This window comes from Miniopterus natalensis, chromosome 1 (genome assembly GCF_054644295.1).
Source record: "Miniopterus natalensis isolate mMinNat1 chromosome 1, mMinNat1.hap1, whole genome shotgun sequence".
NCBI classification, from domain to species: domain Eukaryota; kingdom Metazoa; phylum Chordata; class Mammalia; order Chiroptera; family Miniopteridae; genus Miniopterus; species Miniopterus natalensis.
The window spans coordinates 125,544,851-125,571,765 of NC_142081.1; the positions used below are offsets into that span (position 1 = coordinate 125,544,851).

A 26,915-nucleotide genomic window follows, 5' to 3' on the forward strand; every position below is an offset into this window, starting at 1 on the left:
GGAAGGGCAGCTCCTAGAGGAGTCACACTAGGCCCGGGCCCTGCTGGTCTCTCCCACCTGGAACTGTACAGCTCTCACTACGCCCAGATCACCTAAATGACAAGAATGGAAAGTCTAGGGTCCCCACGATCTAGAAATGGAAAGCAGGAAATGATTAAAAACAGATTTCTGTCTGACTCCATTGATACAACCCAGTGGGGTTTGCAATGAGGGGCCCTTTCGGCCCCTGGGAAATGTTTGGCAACATATGGAGACACTTGATGGTCACGATGTGGGAGATGCTACTGACGGGCAATGGGTGCTGCTAAATATCCATCCTCCAGTGTCCAGGACAGCGGGACAGCCCCCTACAACACAGAATTATCTAGCCCAAAATGTCCATAGTGCTCAGATGACAAACCCTGACCTAATCAAATCATGTGGCACAGCACCTGGGCCTTGTATACCAATTGATGTTTTACTTTACAACAAAAACTGACTAATATTATTGTACTTAAAAAGCTTTTTTTTTTTTTTTTTTTTACCTCGGTTGTATGCTTTGCAATCTCTCTAATTAAAATAGAAGCATTTTTCTTCACGTATTCATCTTTGTCCTTCAGGCAGGTAAGTACCACTGGAAAAATCTCTGCTTCAACCACCATTTCTGCCAGATCCACAGAATGTTTTGCGATCTGACTGAGAGCTGAAAGGACCTGACGCTGTCAAGCAAAAACCAAAATAAAACAAAGCATTACGTAGAGTCCACTGCAGAGATCAGTAAATACTCAATTTCTTGAATTCCCTAATTTCCAAATTGAGTGTCTTGGTTTTCTGTGGACTATTTAAATCTCTATCACAGATGATCACAGAATATGACCTTTGGATAAGTACTATTTCTTAATTATGTAATGCTTAACTTGTTAATTTACAATACATGTGGTAATATAGTACAGAAAGATCAGGCAGCACTAACATCTTATATTTGGCATGCTGCTGACTGATAACATCAAAGCATTTTCCATTGCTTAGTTAATTAACAGTAACAATTTTTAAACCTTATGGGGTATAACTATTAGCATATAAATATATAACTGGTGACTATTAACTGAAAATCAGATTGTAGAAAGCTAAAGGAAAGACAAACATAGATACGACAATTTTCATAAGAAATTTAAATATAAAAGTTGTGGGACATTTACACCATGGAATACTACGCAGCTATAAAAAAGAAGGATCTCGTACCCTTTGGGACAGTATGGATGGACCTGGAGAATATTATGCTAAGTGAAATAAGCCAGGCAGAGAAAGACAAAACATCACAAGATCTCGCTTATACGTGGAATCTAAAGAACTTAATAAACTGATGAACAGAATAGATTCAATGACATGGGAGCATAGATCAGACTGACGAATGTCAGAGGGATGCAGGAGGGCAGGTGGGTGGAGGGTGGAGAGTAACCAAAGAATTTATATGCATATATGCACAACCCAAGGACACAGACAGTGGTGGGGAGGGGGATGGGACGGGTGGAACGGGTCATTGGGGAGAAAAAGGGACATCTGTAATATTTTAAACAAAAATAAAATTTAAAAAAAATTTAAATATAATAGTGGTGACCTAGAAAACCTTTAGGTGCCTTCCCACCCTGAAATTCAATCATGTGATTCCTTCTTTTAATGATTAATGTTATTACTGATGCTTCTAGTTTTTAACATTGAACATATTTTTCCCAGTCACGTCTTTATTGTCTAATCCTTACAGCATAATTTCCACATATTAAAAGATCAAATATGTAATATAGTCACATGTTTTCAATGATATATAAATTATTTTTGAAAATGTATTAATCTATACACATTTCCATTTTCTTAGATTAGCAGAAGTCTGTTTTTTAACTTGTTTTTAAATACCTTCAATTTAGCATCAGGGTTCAGAATCATCTGGGCTAAGTGAGCAATAGCTCCTGCATCCACTACGGTCTGTGCTAACTCTGGAGAATGCTTTGAAATATCGCTGAGGTCCGAAGCAGCAATCCTTTTCAAAGCAATTTCTGGCTCCTGGATACAAAGTACTAAAAGAGGAACTGCTCCCGCATCCACCACAGCTTGTGACAGTTCTGTGGGTCCAAGAAAATAATTGAGTGAGTATGGGGGACTGACCCTTGTGCGAGCCATTTTTCACCCTGACAGATACAGCAAAGAAAAAAGGGGAGGGTGTACTTCAGTGTCTCGACATCTGCATTTCAAATCAGCCCTCCTGGTTTCATAAACCATGTGGACCAATCCTGAGCTGAAAAGAATACAGGTCAATAGATGGACCTCCATTTACATGAACACATTTAGGCAGATTAGGCGGAAATGGATTTTTTTTATTAGGAGAGTAAGCAGATGTCAGTTGTTTAAGCTGTGACAATTCTGCACTTCTCAATAGACAAGCATTTTATGCATGGTTTACAATAATGAGAAAAAGTACCAAAAATTTGTCAGACACACTAATTAGGCAGTATTTTGTACTATTTACATGAGTAAACATTAACATGAATCTTGTGCTAATATGTCAAATATTAAATTCCATGTATCTTATAGTATTTTTAAAAGACATTTTAAAGCCTTGGCCAGTGTGGCTCAGTTGGTTGAGCACTGACCCATGCATGAAAGGTCACAGGCTCCATTCCTGGTCAGGGCACATGCCCAGGGTTCAGGTTCAGTCTCGGTGGATCATGTTTCTCTCTCACATCGATATTTCTTTCTCTCCCTCCATCTCCCTTCCTCTCCCCCGCCCAAAAAAAATCAAGATTAAAACAAACTTTTTACAAAATAAAAAGGTGCATTTTTGCACATATAAGAACACTTTCAAAATGAGATCTACGACTAAACAGCCTACTTTTATATATATTAATACTAATGTTTAGATAAAGGAATAAATTTATCTTAACCATTTTACTTGTCAGAAATAAACATCTTTTGAATATGCATGTTGATTACTTGTGTGTCCAAGAATAACAGCTATAAAAATACTTTTTAAAAAAAATCCTCATCCAAGGATATGTTTCTATTGATTTGAGAGAGAGAGAAATATCAATGTGAGAGAGAAACATCAATCAATAGCCTCCTGTACTTGCCCCAATTGGGGATGGAACCCACAACGTAGGTATGTACCTTGACTGGGAATCGAACCTGCAACCCTTTGGTGTATGTGACAACACTCCAACCAACTGAGCCACCTTACCTAAAATTTTGCATTAGGCTTAAAAAAAACTTAAATGGAAAATGCATATTTAGTATTCAGACTTCACTGGCATTCACACTTTGCTCCAGCCTAATTTAGATAAGTCCCTGACTTCAAGGAGCTTAGGTCATGGAGGAGGCTAGATAGTAAACAGCTCCTGGTGCTCTGGTGGAATTCTCTACAAGAACACACAAAGGAAAGAGGAAACAGAAAAGGGAGACAGAAATGAGACACTGGATGGTATTTTTATAAAAGTGGTCCCTTGTCAGCAGTTGTTAGTGTGGCTCCTTTCGAGAAGTTCCTTGAAGCTATATGTGGGCTTCCACTGTCCACTTACATTCCTGATAATGAAGCCAGCCCAAAATTTTTAACAACTGCATAATATTCCAAGTAAATATGCCATAAATTTACTTAGCGATTTCCATCCTCTAGGACATTGGTTTGGTTTGGCTTTGGCTTTTGCCATTATAAAGTACAGTATAGTGAACCTCTTTGTGCATTAAGATTATGTATTAGTTACCCATTGCTACATAACAAATGACCCAACCTCAGCAACTTAAAACATCACTTGTTATCTCACATTTTCTGCAGGTCAGGAATCCAGGAGCAGCCTTGCTAGATGGTCTTGGCTCAGAATTTCTCATGAAGCTGCCTTCACACTATCAGCTGGGGTTGCAGTCATTTGAAGGCACAACTTGGGGAGAACCTGCTCCCAAGCTTACTCATTGTTGGGAAGCTCAGTTTCTTGCTGGCCACATGGACCTTTTCAAGGCTGCCAGAGTGTCCTCGGGGTGTGTGTGTGTGTGTGTGTGTGTGCGTGTGCGTGTGTGTGTGAAGAATGTTGGCAGTTTTGAGGTTCTTGACAGTTTTAGATTAAACCACGTGAGACTGCTGTGTTTGTTTTTTTAAAGTCAAAACTAGTCGAATATAGGTAATTTCATATAGGTCAACCTAACATGCACTGCTTCCGGAGCCCGCTGGCAGAGTCGAACGGTCCTGAGGAAGGGGTGAGGATGGAGAAAAGACAGACACAAAAAAGATGGGATCGGGAGGAATGCAGCTCCTAACTGCCGCTGCCCCTGCCCCGAGTTTATTTTCTCAGCTCAATATATACAGGCACTGTTGTTTTTGCTGAATAGCACCCCGCCCTGCATTCCTTCCCCTTGCCCGATACAAAGTAATTCCTTCAAGGCCCTAGGAATGCTTTTTCAGAGTAAACACCCTGCCTCCTGCAGGACCTCAGGCCTTGGTAACTATCTTTATCTCGGCTTCTAAGGGGAACTTTTGGGGGGATTGAGTCCTTGGCTTGGTATGTGGCTTAACTATCCCTTAACCCTTCAGGCAGGGGCCAGCTTCCTAATTAGCCTTTCTATAATTTATGGCCGCAAGCTAAATTAGTATTGCTTTGGTGCCTCAAGGTCTGGGTCAGGGAGCAGGGGAGCACATCTGCAGCTCACCCAGGCAGCTCCTCCATGCCTGGGGCCACAGCAGCTCACCCACATCTCCCTGGGAGCAGGGGAGCACATCTGCACCTCACCCAGGCAGCTCCTCCGTGCCTGGGGCCACAGCGGCTCACCCACATCTCCCTGGGAGCAGGGGAGCACATCTGCACCTCACCCAGGCAGCTCCTCCGTGCCTGGGGCCACAGCGGCTCACCCACATCTCCCTGGGAGCAGGGGAGCACATCTGCAGCTCTCCCAGGCACTGTGCCTGGGGCCACAGCGGCTCCCCACACACTGCAATATTGTTCCCAAAGGGGATTATAAGTATATGCCCCTATCGACAATGTGTGAGGCTGGCAGTTTGGCCATTTACCTTATAAAGTTCATTTCAGCCCTTACATCAATTGAGACGCTGAATCATCATTTACTTCTCCCCAAATGGTATTTTTAGTTCCATATTCTTTAACTTACTGCATATTACAGTGAGTTAAAAAATATGGCTGAGTCCAGCCAGTGTGACTCAGTGGTTGCGCATCAACCCATGCACCAGAAAGTCACCGGTTCCATTCCTGGTCAGAGCACCTGCCTGGGTTTTGGGCTCAATCCCCAGCAGGAGGCGTGCAGGAGGCAGCCGATCAATGCTGATATTTCTTTCTCATCGATGTTTCTCTCTCCCTCTCCCTTCCTGTCTAAAATCAATAAAAACGTATTTTTAAAAATGTGGTTAAGTTACACTGATTAATAAAGATGAATATCAAGTATGACTTTTTTAGCCCACGGCATTACTACCATATTTGCCTTTTAACAAATAACCACAAAGCACAAGCCACAGTAATTTTTTTTTTTTCCTCTTTTTTGCAAGAATGACCGCGTGCCAAATTCAGCAGGGAGTGTGAGAGGGAAAAGCTGAGTGACAGAGCTGGACACACAGAAGCTGCAAGTCCTTTCTGTGTGACTTTGGGTTTCTGGGATAGAGTCAAGTACCTTTAGAATTAAGGGAGGCAAGGAACTATTAAGCTATAGAAACATGATTTTCATTACTTTAAAAAAAAACTTGCATCTTAGAAAATGATACACTACTTATATTTATATATATGTATATATGTATTTGATGTGCTTTCATGCAAATACTGCTCTGTTTAAAATTTCCATTAATATTAGAAATAAACACTCCCTAGAAACCTATCTAAAACTTGTTTAAAAATAACTGGATTTTATTTTTCATGAAATTAACCAGGTCCTTTTATCTCCTTTTGTCTTTCAATACAAAAATTAACATTAACCTTTGGTCTTTATCAGTAACATGTGCCCTGCTTCCATCTTCTTTCCCTGGGTTGAACTTCTGAGAGGTTGGCATCCTTTGATATATTATTTTATCTCAGCTCTCTTACTTCTCCCGTGAGAAAGTTTTTTCTTTTCTTTTTTCTTTTCTTTTCTTTTCTCTTTCTTTTCTTTTCTTTTCTTTTCTTTTCTTTTCTTTTCTTTTCTTTTCTTTTCTTTTCTTTTCTTTTTTCTTTTCTTTTCTTTTCTTTTTCTTTCCTTTCTTTCTTTCTTTCTTTCTTTCTTTCTTTCTTTCTTTCTTTCTTTCTTTCTTTCTTTCTCTTTCTTTCCCTTCCTTCCTTCTTTCCTTCCTTCCTTCCTTCCTTCCTTCCTTCCTTCCTTCCTTCCTTCCTTCCTTCCTTTCTTCCTTCCTTCCTTTCTTTCTTTCTTTCTTTCTTTCTTTCTTTCTTTCTTTCTTTCTTTCTTTCTCTTTCTTTCTTTCTTTCTCTCTCTCTCTCTCTCTCTCTCTCTCTCTCTCTCTCTCTTTCTTTCTTCTTCTCTTTTTTCTTTTCTTTCTCTTTCATCTTTTTTTTTATTATTATTGTTTAAAATATTACAGATGTCCCTTTTTCTCCGCAATGACCCGTTCTACCCCGTTCCTTCCCCCTCCCCAGTCCTTCCCCCCACCATTGTCCATGTCCCTGGCTTGTGTATATATGCACATAAGACCACAGTAATTCTAACTCAGTGCTGTCCAATAGGAACGCAAACCACATATGTAATTTAAAATTTTCCAGTGGCCACATTTAAGAAGTAAAAATAAATAGGTGAAATTAATTTTAATAATATACATAATTTAACATAATATATACAAAATATTATAATTTCAACATGTAATTAATATTTTAAAATTTTAATGAGATATTTCACATTCTTTTTTTTGTTTGTTAATCCTCACCTGAGGATATTTTTTCCATTGATTTTGAGAGAGAGTAGAAGGGAAGGAAGACCAAGACCCTGAAAGGACACTTAGAAAGCTGCTGAATAGTCTACTGAGTTTGCCCCTAGGAACTCCCCTAAAATCTCCACCCTTAAAGCCTTTAGGACAGAGGACCCAGTGCACTCTCCCTCCCAGGAGCACACCAGCGCCTTTCCCTCCTCCTTCCCCTCCCAGTCCCTACCCCAGGCACATCACTTTTACCTTCCTCACTTCTAAGCTCAAGGGCCCTTCCTTTGTCTCTATAACTTATTTCCTCAGCCCATTTCATCTACAAATTACTTTTTCTATCTCTGTGATTTTCCAAATAAATGTTCTCTTATAGTTTGAGTCTTGGCTCTGAATTCTTTCCTAGCCAGAGTTCAAGTACCGAGGTTGCTGAACCCACATCTGCTCTGACCCCACAGGTCTAACAATTCTGCCACCAACAGAAGCACTTTCAAATTTCAGTCAAGTACACTATGCCTAATGTAGTTCTAGAAATTCAAATGTAAGTAAAATGTAAATAAAACTCAAAGTACGTTTTCCCTCAATATCTAAAAGATCTTAGGAGGATTTATACACTAGTGACTGGAAAATAAACCTAGTTCGAGAAACAATTTTGTCCTAATCTAATGTATGAAATCACTAGGATACAAACACCCTTCTCTTTATGCACTCAGCACACACATTTGGTGATGTTTCTTGCATAGGTATTTGCACTAAACAGGAAACAAAGCCTCAGACTATAAGAATGTTAGGTGCCCTCAGGTAGAGGAAGTATTGTGTGGGGTAGAGGGTTAAGTGTCTCAGATGCTTTTTTGGTGATTATAATGATGATGGTGATAAAGAAACTGCTAGCCTTATATATAAAGTTATAGGTCTCAGTGACTTAGGGATCTGAGATTATAGAATTATATTTTATTGTCCCATATCCTGAATTAAAAAAAAAAAAAAAAATTTAAAAAATCACTCAGATTTTATTAACCAAGAGTTCATAACTTTAAAAATCACAATAAATAAAAATACAGGAGAATTTACAACACATTTTTACTAGCATACAAAATAACCCTAAAAATGACTAACACATTAGGTAACTGGTGAGTAAAGTTGTAATTAAAATGTAATTTTGTTTAATACATTTGGCTTCTATGTCCAAAGAACACAGAAGAAACTGTGGATAAAAAGGGGCCACATACCAAACCTGACAGCTCGGGAGGCCTGCGCGGCGGCCTTAAAACTCAGAGACCTAAAGTAACCACATAGGATGATCTGAAATTAAAGCTTTCTAACTAAAAGTGAGTCCTGGTGGGTAGTCTTGTCCTAGGCTGGTATCTTCTCTGACAAAGGTCAATCTTTACCTTAACTGAGCCTGTCTATTGTCTTTGTGCATCTACATAACATACCTTTGGAATGTCAGTGTCATTCCCCTTCTTCTGGGCCCCTGGATGCACCAGAGCAGAGACCACAAAAGCCCTCACTGTTATTGTTAACTGTTAACTATCCGATACCCACAAATGGAAAAGAAGTATGTGTCTACTCGTTTTACTTTTCATCCAATCCCAGATATCCCACCCCTTTGCTTTCTCCTGCCTTCTTCATCTATCACCAGTGGAGTTCATGGAACCCCCTTATGCCTCCTCCTTTGATTGTAATGTATAAAATAAGGTGCAAAACTACCATTCCCTGGAACATTTTCTCAGTCTCTTGAGATTTTGCTTCCTGGCAATTGTCATTTTGGCTCAAATAAACTCATAAAAATTCTCTAAAAGTTAAACCATTTCTTACATTGACAAGACATTTATTTTCACTCTTTTTTCACCAACACCTAGTATTTGTGATAATAAAAATTAGGGTCAAAATAGGTAAAATATATATAATCTCGTAAACATCACTTGCCTCTATGTTACTGGAAAAGGGACCAGGCCCTTGGTGGATTCGCCTAGGGCCAGCAGGAGATACTATTTCTGTTTATTGCTGCTGTTACCAGAAAGGGGACCTGGCTCTGAGCGGGTCTGCCTAGGGCTGGCCTGCGGTGTGTGGGTTCTTGACTTTGTGCAGGAAAAATTTCACAACACAAGTCCAGTGACTGTGAGGGAACATTTATTAAAGCTGGGGACAGTAAAATAAGAAAGGGCTTAGCAGAGAAGAAGCAACAGGAGAGCCCAGGCTGGGCTGCCCTGGATCTCTGGGAAGTCAGAGAAAGGGGGCCTTGGGGTCAGGTTCAGGGGTTAGCCTGGGAGGAGCTGCTGCTCATTGCTGTCCTGGTTTCAAGCTTTGTGGGGTCCTTTAGAGTTTAGGAGATTTGTGCCCATGGGGGAAGAACTAGGGGAAAAAGAGAGAAAAGGGAATGGCGGGGGCTGCTCCCCAGAGGGAGAGCAGGCACTGGGTGCTTTGTCTTGAGGCTTTATCTCTTTCTTGAATTTTAGGGAGGTCTCAGGGGAGGGTTTCAGCAGAGTATGAATCCGTTTTCTAGGTGTGCTCCTCCAGAGCCGTGGTCTCCACCGATTGGTCAGTGTCATGGCAGGGGGTTGTCAGTCATCACAGCTGGTCTTGGGGTCACCTACTTGGCTCTTGCTGCTTTCCTGGGTCTGGAGCTGAAATAAAACTGAGGCCTAGATGTTATTTCTAGGGAGGTGACCTTCTGTGTCTGCTGTAAATTGCTCTGTCAGTTTGTTCAGTTATCTGTCTCAGTTTCCTTCTTGCACTTGTTCTGGCTTATTGGCCTTCCTCATCTATACTTGTGTGTTTCTCAAACCCTCCATGATAAAAACAAAATGTTATAAAAAGAAAAGGATGGTACATAAATTAACATTATCTATAGGCATCTGTGAAGATAGTTGTCTGTAGGGCTTTTAAAATAGTTTTTAATTACCAGGCTCTTGTCCCCTTCTCCTGTCCACCCTCACTTACTCTAAGACATACACTACAAAGGCCCCAGTTAACTCAGGTATTTGTTTGTAATGTGGATTTTTAATTACTGCTTCCTAAGTCCGTTCCATACAATTTAGGATACTGGTATTCACATATAGGTGGTATGAGTGGATGATAAGAATACAATGCTTGCAAAAAATCTGAATTTTAAAATTGTTTTCCCCTTTAATCATTTCACCATTCTGTATAAGAGAGAAAGGAATCAGGCTGGCCAGCTCCGTCTGGATTCTTTCCTTACATTATTGACTTAGTAACCTGGATACACTCTAGTAAGTGTCCGTAGCATCCAAACCAGCCATTTCCTGGAAGCGCTGCTCAGCTTTGGCAGCTGCAGTCTCCCCTCCTAACTGCTCCTGAGCTGAACGGAAACGCCTCACTTGATTTAGGTCCTAAGGACATCAGTCGGGTCTGTGGGAGGAAGAACAGTCACACGTGGAAACCAGCCACAGGGCTGAGAGCAGAGGCACCGGGCGTGGCCTTCAAACAGAGGGAGGAGGCGGCAGGAGGGGCGATGAGCTCGGACACGGTCCTTCCTCACCGTGAAGACCAAGGCGCTCTGAAGGGTTTCCAGTAACTGCCAGGCGGCTCCACCATAAACTGCTGTCTGACCAGAATAAACCCTTTAACCTCTCTACTTCAGTTTCCTCATCTAAGATGACAATTACCTCGGTAACTGAAATGCTTTAGAACACCTAATCACACGCATTCCTGTTGCCAGGCTTGAGAACAGCCAACACTTATAAGAGGCCAAGTTCACCAGGGACAGCATGTTCAGCTAATGCTCCCAAAACAAGCACCTAAAACTTATTTCTGAGCCCAAACGTGGAAGACTGTTCCTGCAAAAACCACTTACATGGCTCCTCCTTCCTGGCACTTGCAGCCAGACTACTGCCCTCCTGTCACCAAGTCCTCCGGCGGCTGCCACTCCTGACACGGTTCCCTGGAAGCGCTGGGCCTCCACGGGACTGTCCTGCAGGCGGGCGAGGCGAGCAGGCTGCCCGGGGCGGGGAGGGGGCCCTCCCAGGGGAAGCCTGTGGCTCCACAGTCCCTGGCTCCTCTGCCTCCCCCTCACACTTCCAGCCCACTAGGGTCCTCGCCTTGCTGCTTGGATCTCCAAAGCAAGACTGATCTTTAGAAACAGTGAGAGCGTTTACACGGATCAGGATCATTCTGCAGAGTGGGAAAGTGTGGCGAGAAGGAAGGAGAGAGACAACCAATATGAGAAGAATTCTACCTCAGCCTTTTTAAGGAGCAGCACAAAATGAAATAACATCCTCAAAGTAAGAGATACTTTTATGAGTGTATTCAACAACTGGTGGTTCAATCATAGAAATTTTAATGATACAATTTGTACAGAATTAAAAAACACACACACAAGCCTAAACCCCCAGTTCCCTTCGGTTATCTATAAAAAGCTTTAAAATCTATACATGGAAGTAACCTTTAGAAACGGTATTTTTTAAATAAGGAAAAGTCAGCTAATGCCCATTGGTTTCTCTCCTCTACTAATTGTGTGCTTACTTTATTTTTATTTCCTATACACAAAATCTTTTCCTTCTAGTGCCCTTAAAGATACACGTTATTGCTTTTGCATCTCTGTTTAAGGTTTATATTTCTTCATCAGTCTAATCAAACATTTCACCACTAATACCACATTGTATGCGGGAAACGTATTTATACGTTTTACGTTGACTGGTGGCAGAGCACGAGATAAAAACTACCCGAAAACAATGTGATACTAAGAAGTAAACACTGAATGACTGTCCTCCCCTTAATCTCAATATATTCCATTTTTAGGAAATTGTCAAGAAAGAAATCAGGTTATTTGGAGGTAAATCCTCTATTTTCATTGATATTCAGGATGTGAATAGTGACTTCTTTTATTGCTTTCTACTTAACAATTCCCTTTCCTTCAGAGAATTATTTGCAGTAAAGCTCCTCTGGGAGCTTCTGGGGCCCAGGCCTTTAAGTACCATGAAATATTGAAATTACAGGGGGACTTCCATGTGGGAGCCAGATTATAGCAAAAATTAGAATGGAATCCCTAAGACAAACCCTACTTAGGGACTATAGACCCTACTTATGAACTCAGCCTCAAACTCAACAAAAGGGAAGTATGGAAAGGTTATCTATCAGTACCGGCCTGAGAATGTATCTGTACAGTTGTCCCTCAAAGCTCTTTGCACTACCCTTTGAAATACTCGTGTTATAATATGTTTGCTATTAAGTCCTCTGATATTAAAAAAATATATTATTAAATATATTCATGTAGTTTCCCCATAACAACCAGCTTCTGGTTTAAAACACTACCTTAGTTTTCTCAACCAACATATATTAAGCAATAGTCCTAAGGTCAACCTATCTGGAAAACCAAAATCCAGATATTAAAGAAACAATTTAATATACTAATTCTGCATCATTCTAAGCATGACAATAGTGTTCTTTCTCAATTTACTTTTATATCATTTATTTTCTTTTTTGTCTCTAATAGTGTTATCACTTTAAGAACCAAATTAAACATAACCATGGGAGAACTTCTTACTGTTTCTGTTTTGAATTTCTTCTTCAAAACTCTTTCAGGAAGTATTTAGTGAGGCCATATGGCACAAGGCTAACATGGGCTTTAGATTCAGACAGATTTAGACTCTAATTCCAGTTCCACCTTTAACATAATTTCAGGAATCCTCTCTAAGTTCCACTTTCTTCCTCTGTTTAATAAGGAGGGTAATACCTACCCTCAAGGCAGCAAAATCAAAATGAGGCAATGTATCTGAAGCACACTGTACAGAGCCAGGGACATAGTAATTACTCAGTAAATGGTAGCTATGATTTTATACATACATAAACATTGAAAATCTGGAAAATGAAGAAAAATATCCTTAATTCTATCACCCTAGTAGTAACACAAACATGTATATCTCTGTAATTTATGTCCACATAAAAAACTTACTTTTATATTATTATAAATTTAATATACAGTTTTGTCCTTTCTTACATTATAATCACTTTTCCATGTTACCATGTAGTATTCACAATTGCTTTTTAAATTTCTGCCAAACATTTGAGGGTTTTTTTTTTTGATACTACAAATAATGCTACAATAACATTTGCATGAATATCGCTTTTCTTTCTGTGGAATTCTTTCCTTAGGGTGAATTACTAGCAAAGTTGATCATTAGAGTAACCATAAGCTCTTTTGTGACTTAGTTTTACCAAACACTTCCCCACAAGTTTAGACAATTTGTGGCGCCTCCACCCATGGGCATAAACACTATCGAGTCCTGTCCACCCTCCGGTATTAATACCACTTCCTTTCATTTACGGAATATTGAGCGTGCGCCAAGCGCTGGTCTCAGTGCTTCCCATGTCTACCATCCTCACAACAAGTCTCTGAATAGCTCTAAAGCAGTTGCCCTCTTTTTGCAGATAAGGAAGTAAAGGTTCAGAAAGCTTAAAAGCCACATCCAGTGTCGCACGGCAGCTAAGCGGTAGGACCTGGGCTCGCACTCGGGCCCTGCCCAGTGCCACAGCGCTCTCACCCACTTGGCTGTGCTCCTGCTTCATTCTTTTTTACCCCCAGGGAACCATAGGTGGGAAAAGCTATTTGCACTGATGTTTTCATACGCAGTTCTTGATTACTAGCAAAGTTGATCATTTTTACATGTGTGTTAAACTGCATATTCTTCTAGTGTTACTTGTTTATATTATTTATCGACTTCTGTAAAGAGGTGGGCGAGTTTGTTCCCTCTGTATTTTCCTGATCAGGTGTCAGCACAGCCTTCCCGCGAGAGGGCCAGGCCCTGAGCTGTCCGTCTGTGAGAGGTGACCCTTCTCTGTCTCCTTCCTGCCCAATATGGGCTGAATACAAGCATGTTCTAGAAAGTTATGTCCATATCTTTTTAATGTTACTCACTTACATGATACGACCCCTGGCTGATTCGGAATAATACCCTATGTTGGGAGTGAAACTGAAGACTCAATGTACCCTGAGGGGTGACAAGCTAAAATAGTTTCTTAACTGAACCAATTTACCAAGGTCTTTGAGAATTAATATCTCATTCGCTCCAGCCTCGCCCCCTCCCACCCTTTCTCTTTCCATCTACAAATTTCTCTTCCGCTAAGATAAAGGCTGGAATGTGCAGATTTTTTTAATGAATTTGCAATCCAAACAACTTGAGCACCATTCAAAGCTTATCTTCCATAATGTATAAAAACATCATCAAAACCTCACCTATGCTTTACTACACAAAGCCAGATTTATCTAATACTAGATATAAACTTTAGTAATCCTTTTTAAAATAAGCTCCATTACCTGCATTATGTCTTGCAATATATCCATGTGCCCAGGCTGCAGCCTCTTTGACTCCAGGGTCAAAATCCTCCAAGCATATCACCAGCGTGGCCAGCGCTCCACAATCAACTATGGCCTGAGCTAGTTGAGGGGAATGTTTAGCAACTGCCCGTAACACAAAGGCAGCTGCTTTCTTGTAGAAACGCTTCAAGGATAAAATAGATAAAACTCAAAGTGAGTTGAGCACTTATATAATGAAAAGTTAAAATAGACCAAAACTAAAGTAAAAATAACATTAATATAATAAAACTCAACGGCTTTTAAATACGAAAGAAAAACATCCTGCAATGTCATTTTGATTTTTTTATGTTCCCCCATTGCTTTCGTTTAGTAGCTAAACAAAGTCTTACATTACATTTCAAGTGTTTTATTCTACAACATGCATTTATAAAATAAAATATTTCCTGCAAATTGTATTTCCTACAAATTCATTATTTTATTTATCTGCATTACACTAAAGGTCTTTGTTTGCCCCTTGGGAACTCTTGGATTGTTTGCATGTGCAACTAAACTGTCAACTCACAAGTTTGTTTCCTTTACTTGCCCTCAGTCTCTAAGCCTGGTAGGCCTTTCATGACCTCAGCTAATCTTTCTGGTGTGCTAAGTTATCATGAAATAACAACCATATTTCGAGGTGCACTTATCAATCATTGAATCAACGTAAAGGCAAAACATTCATGATACATTTGAAAACTTTTCCTGATAAATAAACTAGCCAAATAATGGGACATGCTATTTATTCCTTTTTAGAAATGTTTTTTTTAAAAAGGTATGGAAATGACTTAACATTATGTGAATGCTTCATATTTATAATATTTTCTACATATAAATGTTGTCAGATTAAGAAATAAAATAAAACTAAAACATCATTTTCTTCATATAGCTAAGGAAATTAAATGTATAGGAAGTATTTAGCTGTAATAGTGTGGTTTTATGGTTCACATAATGACACAGTAACAGTCTCCTAAGTCTTCCTTTTATTAACAAAACCCAGGTAATCCCCTATTTTAGATTGTTCCTAAACAGTCTAAAGTGACTGGGTGTCATAGCATGTTTTGAATGCATTCTATTTACTTAGGCTAAAATATTAAGGTACAAAAAAAATTTATGAGAGAGAGAAAATACAAGTATATTTTTAACATTATATCTCAAAACCTGGTATATACTGATGATGTAAGAAATATGCTATTTAGTAATGATGTTTTGATTTTATATACTTCTTTAGTTTCTTAAATGTAACATATGTAGATATTAAAATATTTGTTGTAAAGTCTAATTTTATATGTCAGAAACCAAATACCTACTAATTTATTGTAAAAATTAGAGTAGAGTTTTAAAGTAGCTTTCCAAAGATTTTCTTTTTATTTTAATTTATACATTTTTTTGCTTTTCTTTTTAAAAAAAACATGTTTTTATTGATTTTAGAGTGAGAGTGAGAGAGAGAGAGAGAGAAACAATGGTCGCCTCCCACACACGCCCTGACCAGGGATCAAACCCGCAACCTGGGTGTGTGCCCTGACTGGGAATCGAACTGGAGACCTTCCCCTAGGATGACACTCAACCAACTGAGTCATGCTGGCCAGTGCTTCACAGATTATTTTCTTATAATTGTGGAAAAATAATGGTGCTACATTTCTGGTCATTACCTTAAGCTAATTTGACTTTTTATATTGTAGAATTTTCAAATTCTCAGATAGTTTTTTGGGTCTTAATCGTCACTACTAACTTCAGAGCCTATAACCCACACTTTCTGATCTCATCCCCCTTTCTCCTAATTTCTGCTTTCCCAAAATCCTTTCTTCTGTCCCATTTCTCACCAAAGAAATTTCCTTGAAGAAAAAAAAAAGCAAAAGCAAAACCAGAGGACTTTGTACCTGGTAAAGAAAAATTAAATCTCCTGCGAGAAATGAGTTAAAGGACTGGCAGGTGAAGGAGACAGAAGCCTGTGAATAATGCTTCACATTCTCAGTTTCTCATCACTTTTCTGCCCTAACACATTTTTGTCTCTCTTCAACTGATGGACATCATTCCACTTAGAAAACTCCTATTAAGAACCTTCTATGTAGGAAACAAAATACACACTCTGCCCTCAAAGGAAGGAGTTAAAAGTCCAGGAAGAAGAAAGTCTAACAGTTTTGATGACAGAAAGAACACCTTACAAGAAAAATAAAATTTATGTGACTCCTTAAGGGGTAAAACAGTCATTAGTAAATGACTGTCCAATTTATAAAAATAAGGCAAATTTGTCAACAATTAGGATTTGTGTTTACTTTTTAAAATTCTGGTAAAATACACATAACATAAAATTTACCATTTTTACCATTTTAAAGTATACGATTCCGTGGCATTTAGTGCATTCACGATGTGGTGCAACCACCTTCCCAGTTCCAGAACATTTTTATCACCCCAACAAGAGCCCCGTGTGTTAAGCAGCCGCTTCTCCCTCCCCGAGGCCTGGGCAGCCGCTGGTCTGCTTCTGTCTCTGTGGATCTGCATTGTCCGGACAGTTCATATAAATGGAATCATATAATATGTAGCCCTCGTGTCTGGCTTCTTTCTCTCAGCATAATCTTTTTAAGGTTCCTCCATGTTGCAGCGTATATTGGTACTTCATCTTTTTCATGACTGATAATATGCCACTGCATGGATACCTCACCTTCTGTTTATCCAGTCATTCTTTTGGCTGTTGAATATTGCTGCTATGAATATTTGTGTATAAGTTTTGTTTGAACACTCATTTTCAATTCTTTTGGAAATATAACTATTGAGTAGAGTTGATAGGTCATATGGTAATTATGTTTAACTTACTGAGGAATTGCCAAGCTGTTCCAAGCAGCTGCACCATTTTATGCACCTACCAGCAATATTAGGGAATAATCGGTTAAAACAACTGTGAATGAAACTGTGAGATATGCGATAAGCACTCTAAAATATCATTCCTTAAACTCTAAGCAATACATGAATATCGGAACCAGACCTAAGCATAAAGGAAGGCTTTCATTTTTGTGTTTGACTCAGAGTTGAAGAAAACTTCGAGGGGTTCTTTCAGTGTAGGCTATTTCCTCCAGAAAAAAATCTCACCAAAAGCTTCTAACACAGGCAGTGCTATATTCCACCAAGCTCTCCTGGCAGACAATTGTTCTGTGAGTGGTATTAAGAATGAGAAGTGACAGTATTTCTTTTTTTTTTCTAAGTCAATTTCTATCAACAGTACTTTGCTCTTTGGGGCAGAGCCTCTTCAGTAGACAAAGTATCAGACATTAAGCAAGTGGGAGGCAGAAAGGGGAAATGGACAGTGATGTGAGGCGGCTACACTATAGTTAAAAAAGCAAACTCTAAAGAGACATCAGCAGACAGATACCCAGGCCCCCCACAATCTGCTTAGCTTACTAAGCATGCAGTGAGAAGCATCATCCTGCCACTTTCTTTCCCTTAGGAACCACTAGAGAAGTGACAGTAATAATGCTTACATTTCCCAAGGTCTGGCCACCTGCTATCACCTGAGTCTCTTCCCCACAAAGAAATGAAGAGGAAAGAACTGAACCTGACAGAAGGGAGGGGATGTCTGGGAAGTCTCAATGGCCTTCAACCAAACTCTTCTGAGTAGACCAAAACCCATATTAAAGCAAACCCACAGGTATTTGGAGAACAGCCTGGAGCTGGGGGTGGGACTTACCAATTTGTAGTTCTGGGTATGTTTCATAAAGACACCAGTCCACACTGCAGTCACAATGGGTTTTCTCAAAAAGGTTGTCTAGAATGTCTCAGACCAGCTGCCGCTCATCCACCATCAGCGACTTAGTCCTGTTATCATCCGTCTGCACCTTGACAACCAGCTGAGGATAAAGCCACAGAGCAGCCACTGAATGTCAGCAACTGAGGAAGGCCACAAGATTTAAGGTTTCAAAGTTGCTATTGCTTCTGCTAATTTACACGAGCATGTGTCCCACGAATGAACTCCATTTGAACTCACACTCTGAACACTTGTTTAAGGAGTTAGGAATGTAGAGGTGGAGAAACCAACTCACAAAAATAGAAAAACGTACAATAAACAAAGTCCTTGCCCTGCCTTCAGAGACTGCATTCTGGTGAGGGGGGCCGAAGACAAGTGCTGGCTTCCTGTTCTCCTGACACCTGGCTGTGACTTACTCAAGGTTCATCCTGGAGCCCAGGAGCATTTCTTGATTGAAAGCCACACCTGTATCTTTGTAATAAATTATTCTCTTTTGTTTGGCTGGAGTTGGGTCCCTTTTCTTGTAACCCAAGAGCTCTAAGACAAGTAAGACTAAGCTGGCGAGCCTACCGTTCTTTGAAGGTGGGACTGCACAGTGACATGGCATCTCTGAGGAGCCTGAGAACCAGGCTGTATCTCAGCAGAACACGGTTGGGATCAGAGGTGGATTAAGTGAAATAAAGTAGACCGAGAAAGAAGCTATTAAGGAGACATACAGGCAAATTAATGATCTAATTGACTTTTCATTCTGTATGTAAAAATTCTACTGCACTGAGTTCACAGTCAAATTGGTAGTTACCTCACTCCAGACCTGGAGGGTTTGGTGGGAGCAGCATTTACTCATCTCCAATAAGGACATAGGATTTCTCTGGCTTTTCCCAGACAACTCATAAAAGTTATTCCATTTCTGATCCTCAAGAGAGACCATGATTCTGATGCAATACAACAAAATTCATGAAGTAATGCAGCCAGGGTTTGTCTTTGACATGTGTGTATTTGCAGTGTATTTTTAATTACAGTAGTTTATTATTTATGAGTGTTACAGGTCATAATGGTGGTATATGTACAGTCTTCAAAAGGAAGAGTGGAAAGGTGCCTACTAAACTGATCTTACCTAATGAAGTGGGAATTAGTCTAGTCAGAGTCAATCAAGTTAGGGCCTATCTTTGAGTGGAATGGGTGAAAAAGGTGCTACCTTCCTCCTTCCAGACAATCACTGTCTGACCTCCAACCTGCGGTGCCTGCAGCTACTCTACACACACCCAGTAGAGAAATCCTGGAAACAACATCATAAACCAGAACTATCTGGTACTCTTTTTTTTTTTTTAAATCCTCACCTGACATATTTTTTCCATTGCTTTTCAGAGAGAGTGGAAGGGAAGGAGGGGGGTGGGGGAGAAACAGAGAGAGAGAAACATTGACGTGAGAGACACATCAACTGGTTGCCTCTCACATGAGCCCTGACCTGGGCCAGGGATGGAGTCTGAAACCGAGATACATGCCCTTGGCCAGAATCAAACCTGGGACTCTTCAGTCCACAGACTGATGCTCTAACCATTGAGCTAAACTGGCTAGGTCTGATCTTCTTGCTTACATTTCTATTCTAACTTAAAAAGGGAAACAGCTCAAGATAAGTTCTGCCTATTCAGTTTGTGTAGGGTTGGTCATGGTAATTCACAAAGGAGACTTATCATTATTTTAAAAAGTGATTAGATGGACTGGAGAGAGAGGCCATACAATTGGTAACATTTCTTCCTCCCCAAAACTTTCGGTTAGATTCTGAGCAAGTTGAGGAACTACCCTCCTGTCCCACTTCCACCTAATCTGATCTTTAGAACATCAAGTTGTCAACCGAGAAGGTGCAGTTCCCCTGGAGTGTTATGCAGAGTTACTGATAGCAAACAAGGGTGTGAGTGGTCATAAATTCTGGGTTAGAGCACGGCAAGGACCACAAGTTGAAGCTTCATGTAGTGCCTTGTCTTTCCAGGAGTCAAACTGTAGCCATCAGGGCAGGAAAAGTGCAATTCTGGCTCCTGGGATGATTCAAATCCAAGCTTACCTAAGAATACTTCTTTCCAACCTACAGCCCAGAAACCTCTGGTTGGGTAGTTGCTTCTTTTCAAGTTTGTCTTTAGATGCATTTAAAATGATAGGGCCAGTGCCAAAGACACATTCACTTGACCTGAAAAATGAGGCCTGGAGGGTTGCATGGAAAAACAGATATTCTTCAAAGAGAAGTCTATACTATGATTTATTTTCTCTCTGCTGAGAATTATTGCTATAAAGCAGCGATTTTCAACTTTTTTCATCTCATGGCACACATAAATGAATTTCTAAAATTCTGCAGTACATCAAAAAAAAATTTTTTTTGCTGATCTGACAAAAAACAAAAAAGGTATAATTTTGATTAATTCACAACGAATGGCTGTTGTCATTTTTTAATTTGACAATATAAGAGGGAAAATGTCAATGCCCCTAACTAAATAGTCAGGTATGGCATGTTTTAAAAGTTCTTGCAGCTCACTGCCAATGATAGGATTTAGAAGACTTAATCTTCCTGGTGGAAAAATTAATGATGCTTGACCACATTTCATTCTTACTTAGGAGATCTTGAGAAAATAAGGCATGTTGGTGTTTTCTTCTATTTTTCTATATATATGTATATAGAAAAAAATAAACCACATAATTTGACAATGATGAAAAGTTTTTTTGCAGAAATTGCAAACTAAATTTAATCCACATGTAGTTATAAATGTCCACAATTATAAAACTTAGAAAATGAAAAAAATAAGAGAAGGCTAGTGATTTTAGCAAGAAGGAATCATATTTATTATTTTTCACACCTTCCATCTCATTTGCAAACTGAAGAGTATCTACACCAACACACAACAGCCCTAAATCGCAGTTATGTGATTTAGTCAACTAAGCACTTTTCATATCTACACTATGTGATATAGGGTAAAATGGTTCAAGAATGAAAAGCTTGCCTTTTCTAATTCATTACAGTAGCGATTTTCAACTGGTGACCTGCAGGAATTTTAAAACATGCACTACCTGGCTATTTAGTCAGGGGCACTGACCTCTTTTCCCTTAGGCTGTCAAATTAAAAAATGACAACAGCCAACACAAACAACAGTAGCCATCTGGTGTGAACAAATCAAAGTTATACCTATATTTCTTTGTCAGATGGACAAAAAAATGTATTTTTGGTGTGCCCCAGAAGTTTAGAAATTCGTTTATGTTTGCCAGGAGACGAAAAGGGTTGAAAATTGCTGCATTCCAGTACAGATTTTATAGTTTTTAGAAAGTCTTTTTGTTCTTCTGCAAGCTGTTAAATGAAAGAATAACCCAGGTCTGAGTCATTTGCAATATTTCCTTCTTTTATAATAAAATTTACAAATGGAGTTGTTCTCCTGGGTTACAGGAGCTTTAAAACAAACAAAGATACAAAATTAACAAGTGGGTCTGATTGTGTTCCCAGTTCCCAAAGCTTTGTCCTACAAGATATGTACATTTCAGGAACACTGGATGGCAAAGTACTTGAGATAACTTGTTTTCCATAATCTTGAGAAAAGCCCGGTGTAGATGATGTGTGGGCACATACTAGTCATTTTATTGATGTATGAGTATGTGAGTTATTTTCTTAACGTTCTGTGCCACACACAGACTTTTGTTTTAAGACACACATTTGGAGTGTCTGAAATCAGCACAAATATACAAGCTGGCCTTTTAATTTTCCTTTCCCACTGATCAGGATGGTTTTTCTGCTTTACATCTTCTTGTTGTATCAGGACAGGCTGTGACTGGTGTTACTGTTACTTTTCACCTCCAGTAAATTATGGCCCTGTTCTCTCGGATTCTGATACACAGCGGGAAGCAGCTGCTCTCTCCTCCCTGTTCTCTTAACCTCCAGCTGAAGCAAACACACTGACTGTGTTAGTTGCTCTACCTTTTCATGTAAGAAGCAACTTCTCTTTTCATTTCCCCTCTTGAAAATATATCTAACCTGGCCCTCATTTTATAAACAACCAGAGGTTTGATTGGGCCTATCACTCCTTCCTGCTTTACTTTCTTTTGGGCACTTCTTTCTCCTGCTAGAATTTATCTTTGCACAAGCAGGGACCTCACCTGATTTGTTCACCTCTCTATCTCCCTAGCACCTGCTCTGCGAGATGGGGATGCATCAGTGAAGAACACACACAATCTCTGGAGGAGCCTCTGTGGGGGTAAGGAGCAGATGTAGGCAGTAAATACGACAAATGAATAAGGTAGACTGTGCTGGAAGGTAACAAGCACTGAGGAGAAGAAGGAAGTTGGGAAGGGCAGGGAGTTACTGGGGTGTGTATGATGTCTGATAGGAAAGGCCTCCCTGGGCAAGTGACCAGACCTAGAAGAGGGACAGAGAGGACCCCCTGGAATCTGGGGGAGAGCTTTCCAGGCGGCAGGGCAAGGGTGTGCCTAGACCATTTAAGGAGCAGCCCTGAGACCAGCTAGTAAGAAGGGGGTGAGTGAGGGAGTGGTGCGAGGCAGAGGGCAGCCAGGTCACAGAGGGGCTTCAGGCCATCGTGAGAGTGTGTGCTTTACTGTGTGAGCTGAGTGCCACTTGAGGCTTTGATCAGAGGGACAAGAAGCGAGGATGGGAACTGGAGCACACGAGGAGAGGCTGGTCCTAGAAACATGACAGTTTCTAAGAAACTATGGACTCTGTGTCACAGGTGCAGGCAGGCAGGCAGGCAGGCAAGTGCAACAGGCAGCAACACCATTAGCTGAGTGGGTGTGGAGAGGGAGAGGGGTCCTGGAGGTTTTAAGAGAGGACAAGGTAGAAAGAGTTTCCGAGGTTAGTGGGAGAGTGACTGGACGGTACAGCTCAGGCAGCACTGAGGGCCCAGGCTGAGGAGAGCTGGACTGAACCGGGCGTCACAGGATGCATGCAACCGGGTGATCTGGAGACTCAAAGAGAAAACTTGAAGGTCTGGGTCCCGTTCTGATTGTGTAGCTCATTCAGTGAGAGTGTTGTCGTTCTCACACACCAAGGTTGCTGGTTTGATCACAGGTTGGGTCACATACAAGAATCAACTAATAAATGGGTGAGTAAGCAGAACAACAAATTGATGTGTGGTTTTTTTTCTCTCTCTCTAAAAATCAATAAATTTTAAAAAAAGTCTGGATCCAGGGAGAGTCATGGAATATTAATTGAATATCGATCAACATGTATTGAATGCCTTTATTCAAAGGGCCATGAACATAAAGTCAAGGGCCCTTGATGAAAAGAATGATTCACCCAACTATATGTGAAAAGCTCTTAAGGAGTCTCAGCGATGGATATGCTCCAAGAGTTGAAATAAGACAAAGAGTATTTCATTTTTTTCTTTATTTATTAATTAACTATTATTAACTTTAATTAGGTATACCTTTCTACTAAAGTTAAACATAGGTGTTTCTGTTATAATACAACGTATCTACTCCTGAAAAACCTATGTTCTACAGAAAATGCACAGTAAAACTATAGGCTTATTGGGAAAATAAGTTAGGGGCAGATCTCTCAAACCTATGCAACTTTGAAACCAGAGCACTAGCAGATCAACCTTTGGTACACTGGGAGGTAAGTTGGACGTCCAGGGCAGGCAGTGAGGCCGAAGGCTGCCTCAGGGAATATGAAAAATGCACACAAGCGGTCACAGAAATGCTGAGATGGATGCAAGGCCAACAGAAGCTGAGCTCTCACCCACTAAGGCAGGCCCAGAAGGTGGTGCCACCTGCTATTAGCTAACAGCTAAGCAGAACCAGAGAGGGCTCCTTGGGTGTGAGGGAACCCTGGGTATAGAGACTGGAAAACTTCCAGCCGTATACTAACATAAATGAGCTAACTGATGTCATAGAAAGAATACCTGTATAATTTATCTTTGTCCTTAAATTGAAAAAATTACAATTATTTGGAAAGTACCACTTGACATTGTATTTTTAATAAACAAGTATATAAAATCTCATTAATTTAACTTCCCCATGCAAAAGTGATCCATAGTTTACCTTCTTGACCTTGGCCTCTTTCAGTTTTTCCAATGCCAGCTTAATTTTATCAGCCTTCGCCTGGGCTTCTTCTTCTTCCTGTAAAATGGTAAGACATTCAATGCAGCCCATTAAAGACTACCAGCTAGTAAACACTTGTGCCGTTGTTAGTGTCTTAGTTACTTTACGTTAGCAAAAGGTTGTATTATAAGGCAGCAAATTTTGCATGATCGATTTTCAGAATTAAGTGACCATAACAGAAATCTCCAGCCCCAAAATATAGAAGGCAGTCACCCTTTATATTAAAGAATAGTAACTTAAAAGATGAAATGATGGTGCTAACAGAACTTCACATATTTGGTCCACAAAAATCTTTGCTTGGCTCAAAACTGGGGTCCAACCTGAGGCATTTATGGGTAGAGCTCAAGGAATTTAAGCACTTTTGCCCACTTCCAGAAACTATAGGTTTTTTTTTTAAACCATTTTAAGTGTGCAGTTTCAGTGGCATTGCATATATTCACATTGCTGTACAATGATCACCACCATCTATCTCCAGAATTCTTTTCATATGAGGTACTTAGAATAGTTAAGTTCATAGAGATAGAAAGGAGAATAGTAGTTGCCAGGGGCTTCAGGGGAGGGGGAGTAGGGAACTATCATTTAATAAATATAGAGTTTAAGCCCCAGCTGGGTGGCTCAGTCGGTTGGAGTGTCATCCCGCACACCAAAAGATTTCCGGTTTGATTCCTGGCCAGGGCACATACCTAGGTTGTGGGTTTGATCTCTGGTGAGGGTGTGTACGGGAGGCAACCGATCTGTTTCCTTCTTCCTCCATCAGCTCCTTTCTCTGTCTCTCAAATCAATAAAAACATATCCTTGGGTGAGGATTTAAAAAAATAGGCATAGAGTTTTGGTTTTCAAAGTTGAAATTATATGAATACTTTTGGATTAATATGCACTTTTCTGGGATCCCTAGTTTCCATTTGATTCCTAAAAGAGTCCTTAATTTCCCCGAAGTTAAGACTTAGGCTCAAACTTAAACTTACAATTCACCAAAAGAACACTGACAAACACACATGAGCAGGCAGAAAACAGAATTAAATATTTTATGAGCCCCAAACCTTTGGATTTTTGCAAGTTAATATTCTGAGAACAGGATTATTAAGGTTCTCCTACCTATATTATACTGATGAGGAAATGAGCTGTCCTGTTATGTTCTAATTACTTGAAAATAGATATACCTCTTCACACCAGTGGTCCTTAAATTTTTTTTTTTTTTGAGCCACAAACCCCTTAAGGAATATGTTGAAAGGGATGAAACCCATAAAACTTCACAGATGCATTAAACTTTGCACATACTTTCAGGAATCATGGCCTCCTTGACATCTTCATGAACCCTATATTAAGAGCCTCTGCTTGGTAGAATGGCTATTACAAAAAAGACTAGAGATAACAAGTGTTGGCGAAGATGTAGAGAAAAAGGGGACCCTTGTGCACTATTGGTGGGAGTGTAAATTAGTGCAGCCACTATGGAAAACAGTATGGAAGTTCCTCAAAAAATTAAAAATAGATCTATCATATGATGCAGGAATTTCACTTCTGGGTAGTTATCCAAAGGAAATAACATCACTGTTTTGAAAAGATCTGCGCTTCCATGTTCACTGCAGCATTATTAACAACAGCCAAGACTCGGAAACAGCTTCAGTGTTCATTGGTGGAAGAACAGATAAAGAAAACATGTATATATTTATAAAAAAAGTATATACATATATACACACACATATAAAATACAATATTATTCAGCCACAAGAAAGAAGAAAACCCTGCCATTTATGACAATATGGGTGAACCTTGAAGGCATTATGTTAAGTGAGAGAAGTCAGACAGAGAAAGACAAATACTGAATGATCTCACTTATATGTGGAATCTAAAAATGCTGAACTTGCAGAAACAGAGACTAGAGTGGTGGTTGCTAGGGCATGGGGGATGAAGGAAATAGGGAGATGTTGGCGAAAGGGTACAAACTTCCAGTTATAAGGTAAATTAGTTGGGGGATCTAATGTACAGCATGGTGAACTATAGTAAAAAATACTGTATTATGTACTTGAAAGTTGTTAAGGCAGTAGTTCTAAATGTTCTTACTACATATACACAGAAAAGGTAACTATGTGGAGGGATGGAGGGATTAACTAACCTTATTGTGGAAACCATTTCACAACCTGTATATCAAATCATCATGTGCACACCTTTAACTGACAGACTATTACGTCAGTTACAGCTCAATCAAAATGAAAAAAAGAGCCTCTGCTCTATGTGGATCATCAATTTTTAAACAATTTTTCTACAATAAGTACACAATATAGCAATGAATATGATTTAACATTTGATTTGTATTTAATATTTGTTCATTCAAAGGGCATTGCAGAAGCTTTCAGGGTTACTAGAGTCATATTTATGAACACCAACCATCATCACACTGTTCAACAAATGTGGAAGCCACAAGAAATGGAACGATATTCGTGTTCTAAAATATTTTAATGTGATTTACTCTAAGAAAAAAATCTTAAAAGTTCTTTTTTCACTTTTATGGGAGACACGTTATTAGTTAATGTCCCAAATAGTGACCACATCAAGTTTCTAGCTGTTTTCCCAGTATTCACAAATGTACTAATATCAAGCATTCATCGCCTGCCTGCCCCACAACACCCTTCCCTAACTACAACATTTCAAGTGACTCTTAGATATATCTTTGCCCCAATTCAGCAAAATTCCACTTAGTTCAATTCAGAAATATGTAAGGAATGCTTTCAAATCTTCATGTGCTGGGCTAGCACCAGGGACACAGAAAAGTAGAAATCAGTTCCCCAGTTCACACCAAGTTAACAAAAAATTACCCCCAAAGTTAACTATTATCAAGAAGCGCTGCATATAAATATAGATTTTTCCAAACTATAATAATGCCTGATTATGGTCTTAACATGTTCTTTATACACACTATGCATCTT

General features: G+C 39.7%; 1 protein-coding gene across 1 annotated transcript; it reads right to left on the reverse strand.

Moving 5' to 3' along the window:
• Window positions 1–281: 281 nt before the first annotated feature.
• On the reverse strand, window positions 282–24,004 carry LOC148094383 (uncharacterized). The gene is made up of 6 exons (XM_087823107.1): window positions 23,932–24,004; window positions 17,848–18,007; window positions 14,133–14,316; window positions 1,891–2,096; window positions 525–698; window positions 282–347 (listed from the first exon to the last, which is right to left on the reverse strand). The coding sequence occupies exons 2-6, from the start codon at window positions 17,872–17,874 to the stop codon at window positions 282–284; spliced, it is 657 nt and encodes a 218-aa protein (XP_087679233.1). The 5' UTR covers window positions 17,875–18,007; window positions 23,932–24,004.
• Window positions 24,005–26,915: the final 2,911 nt, after the last annotated feature.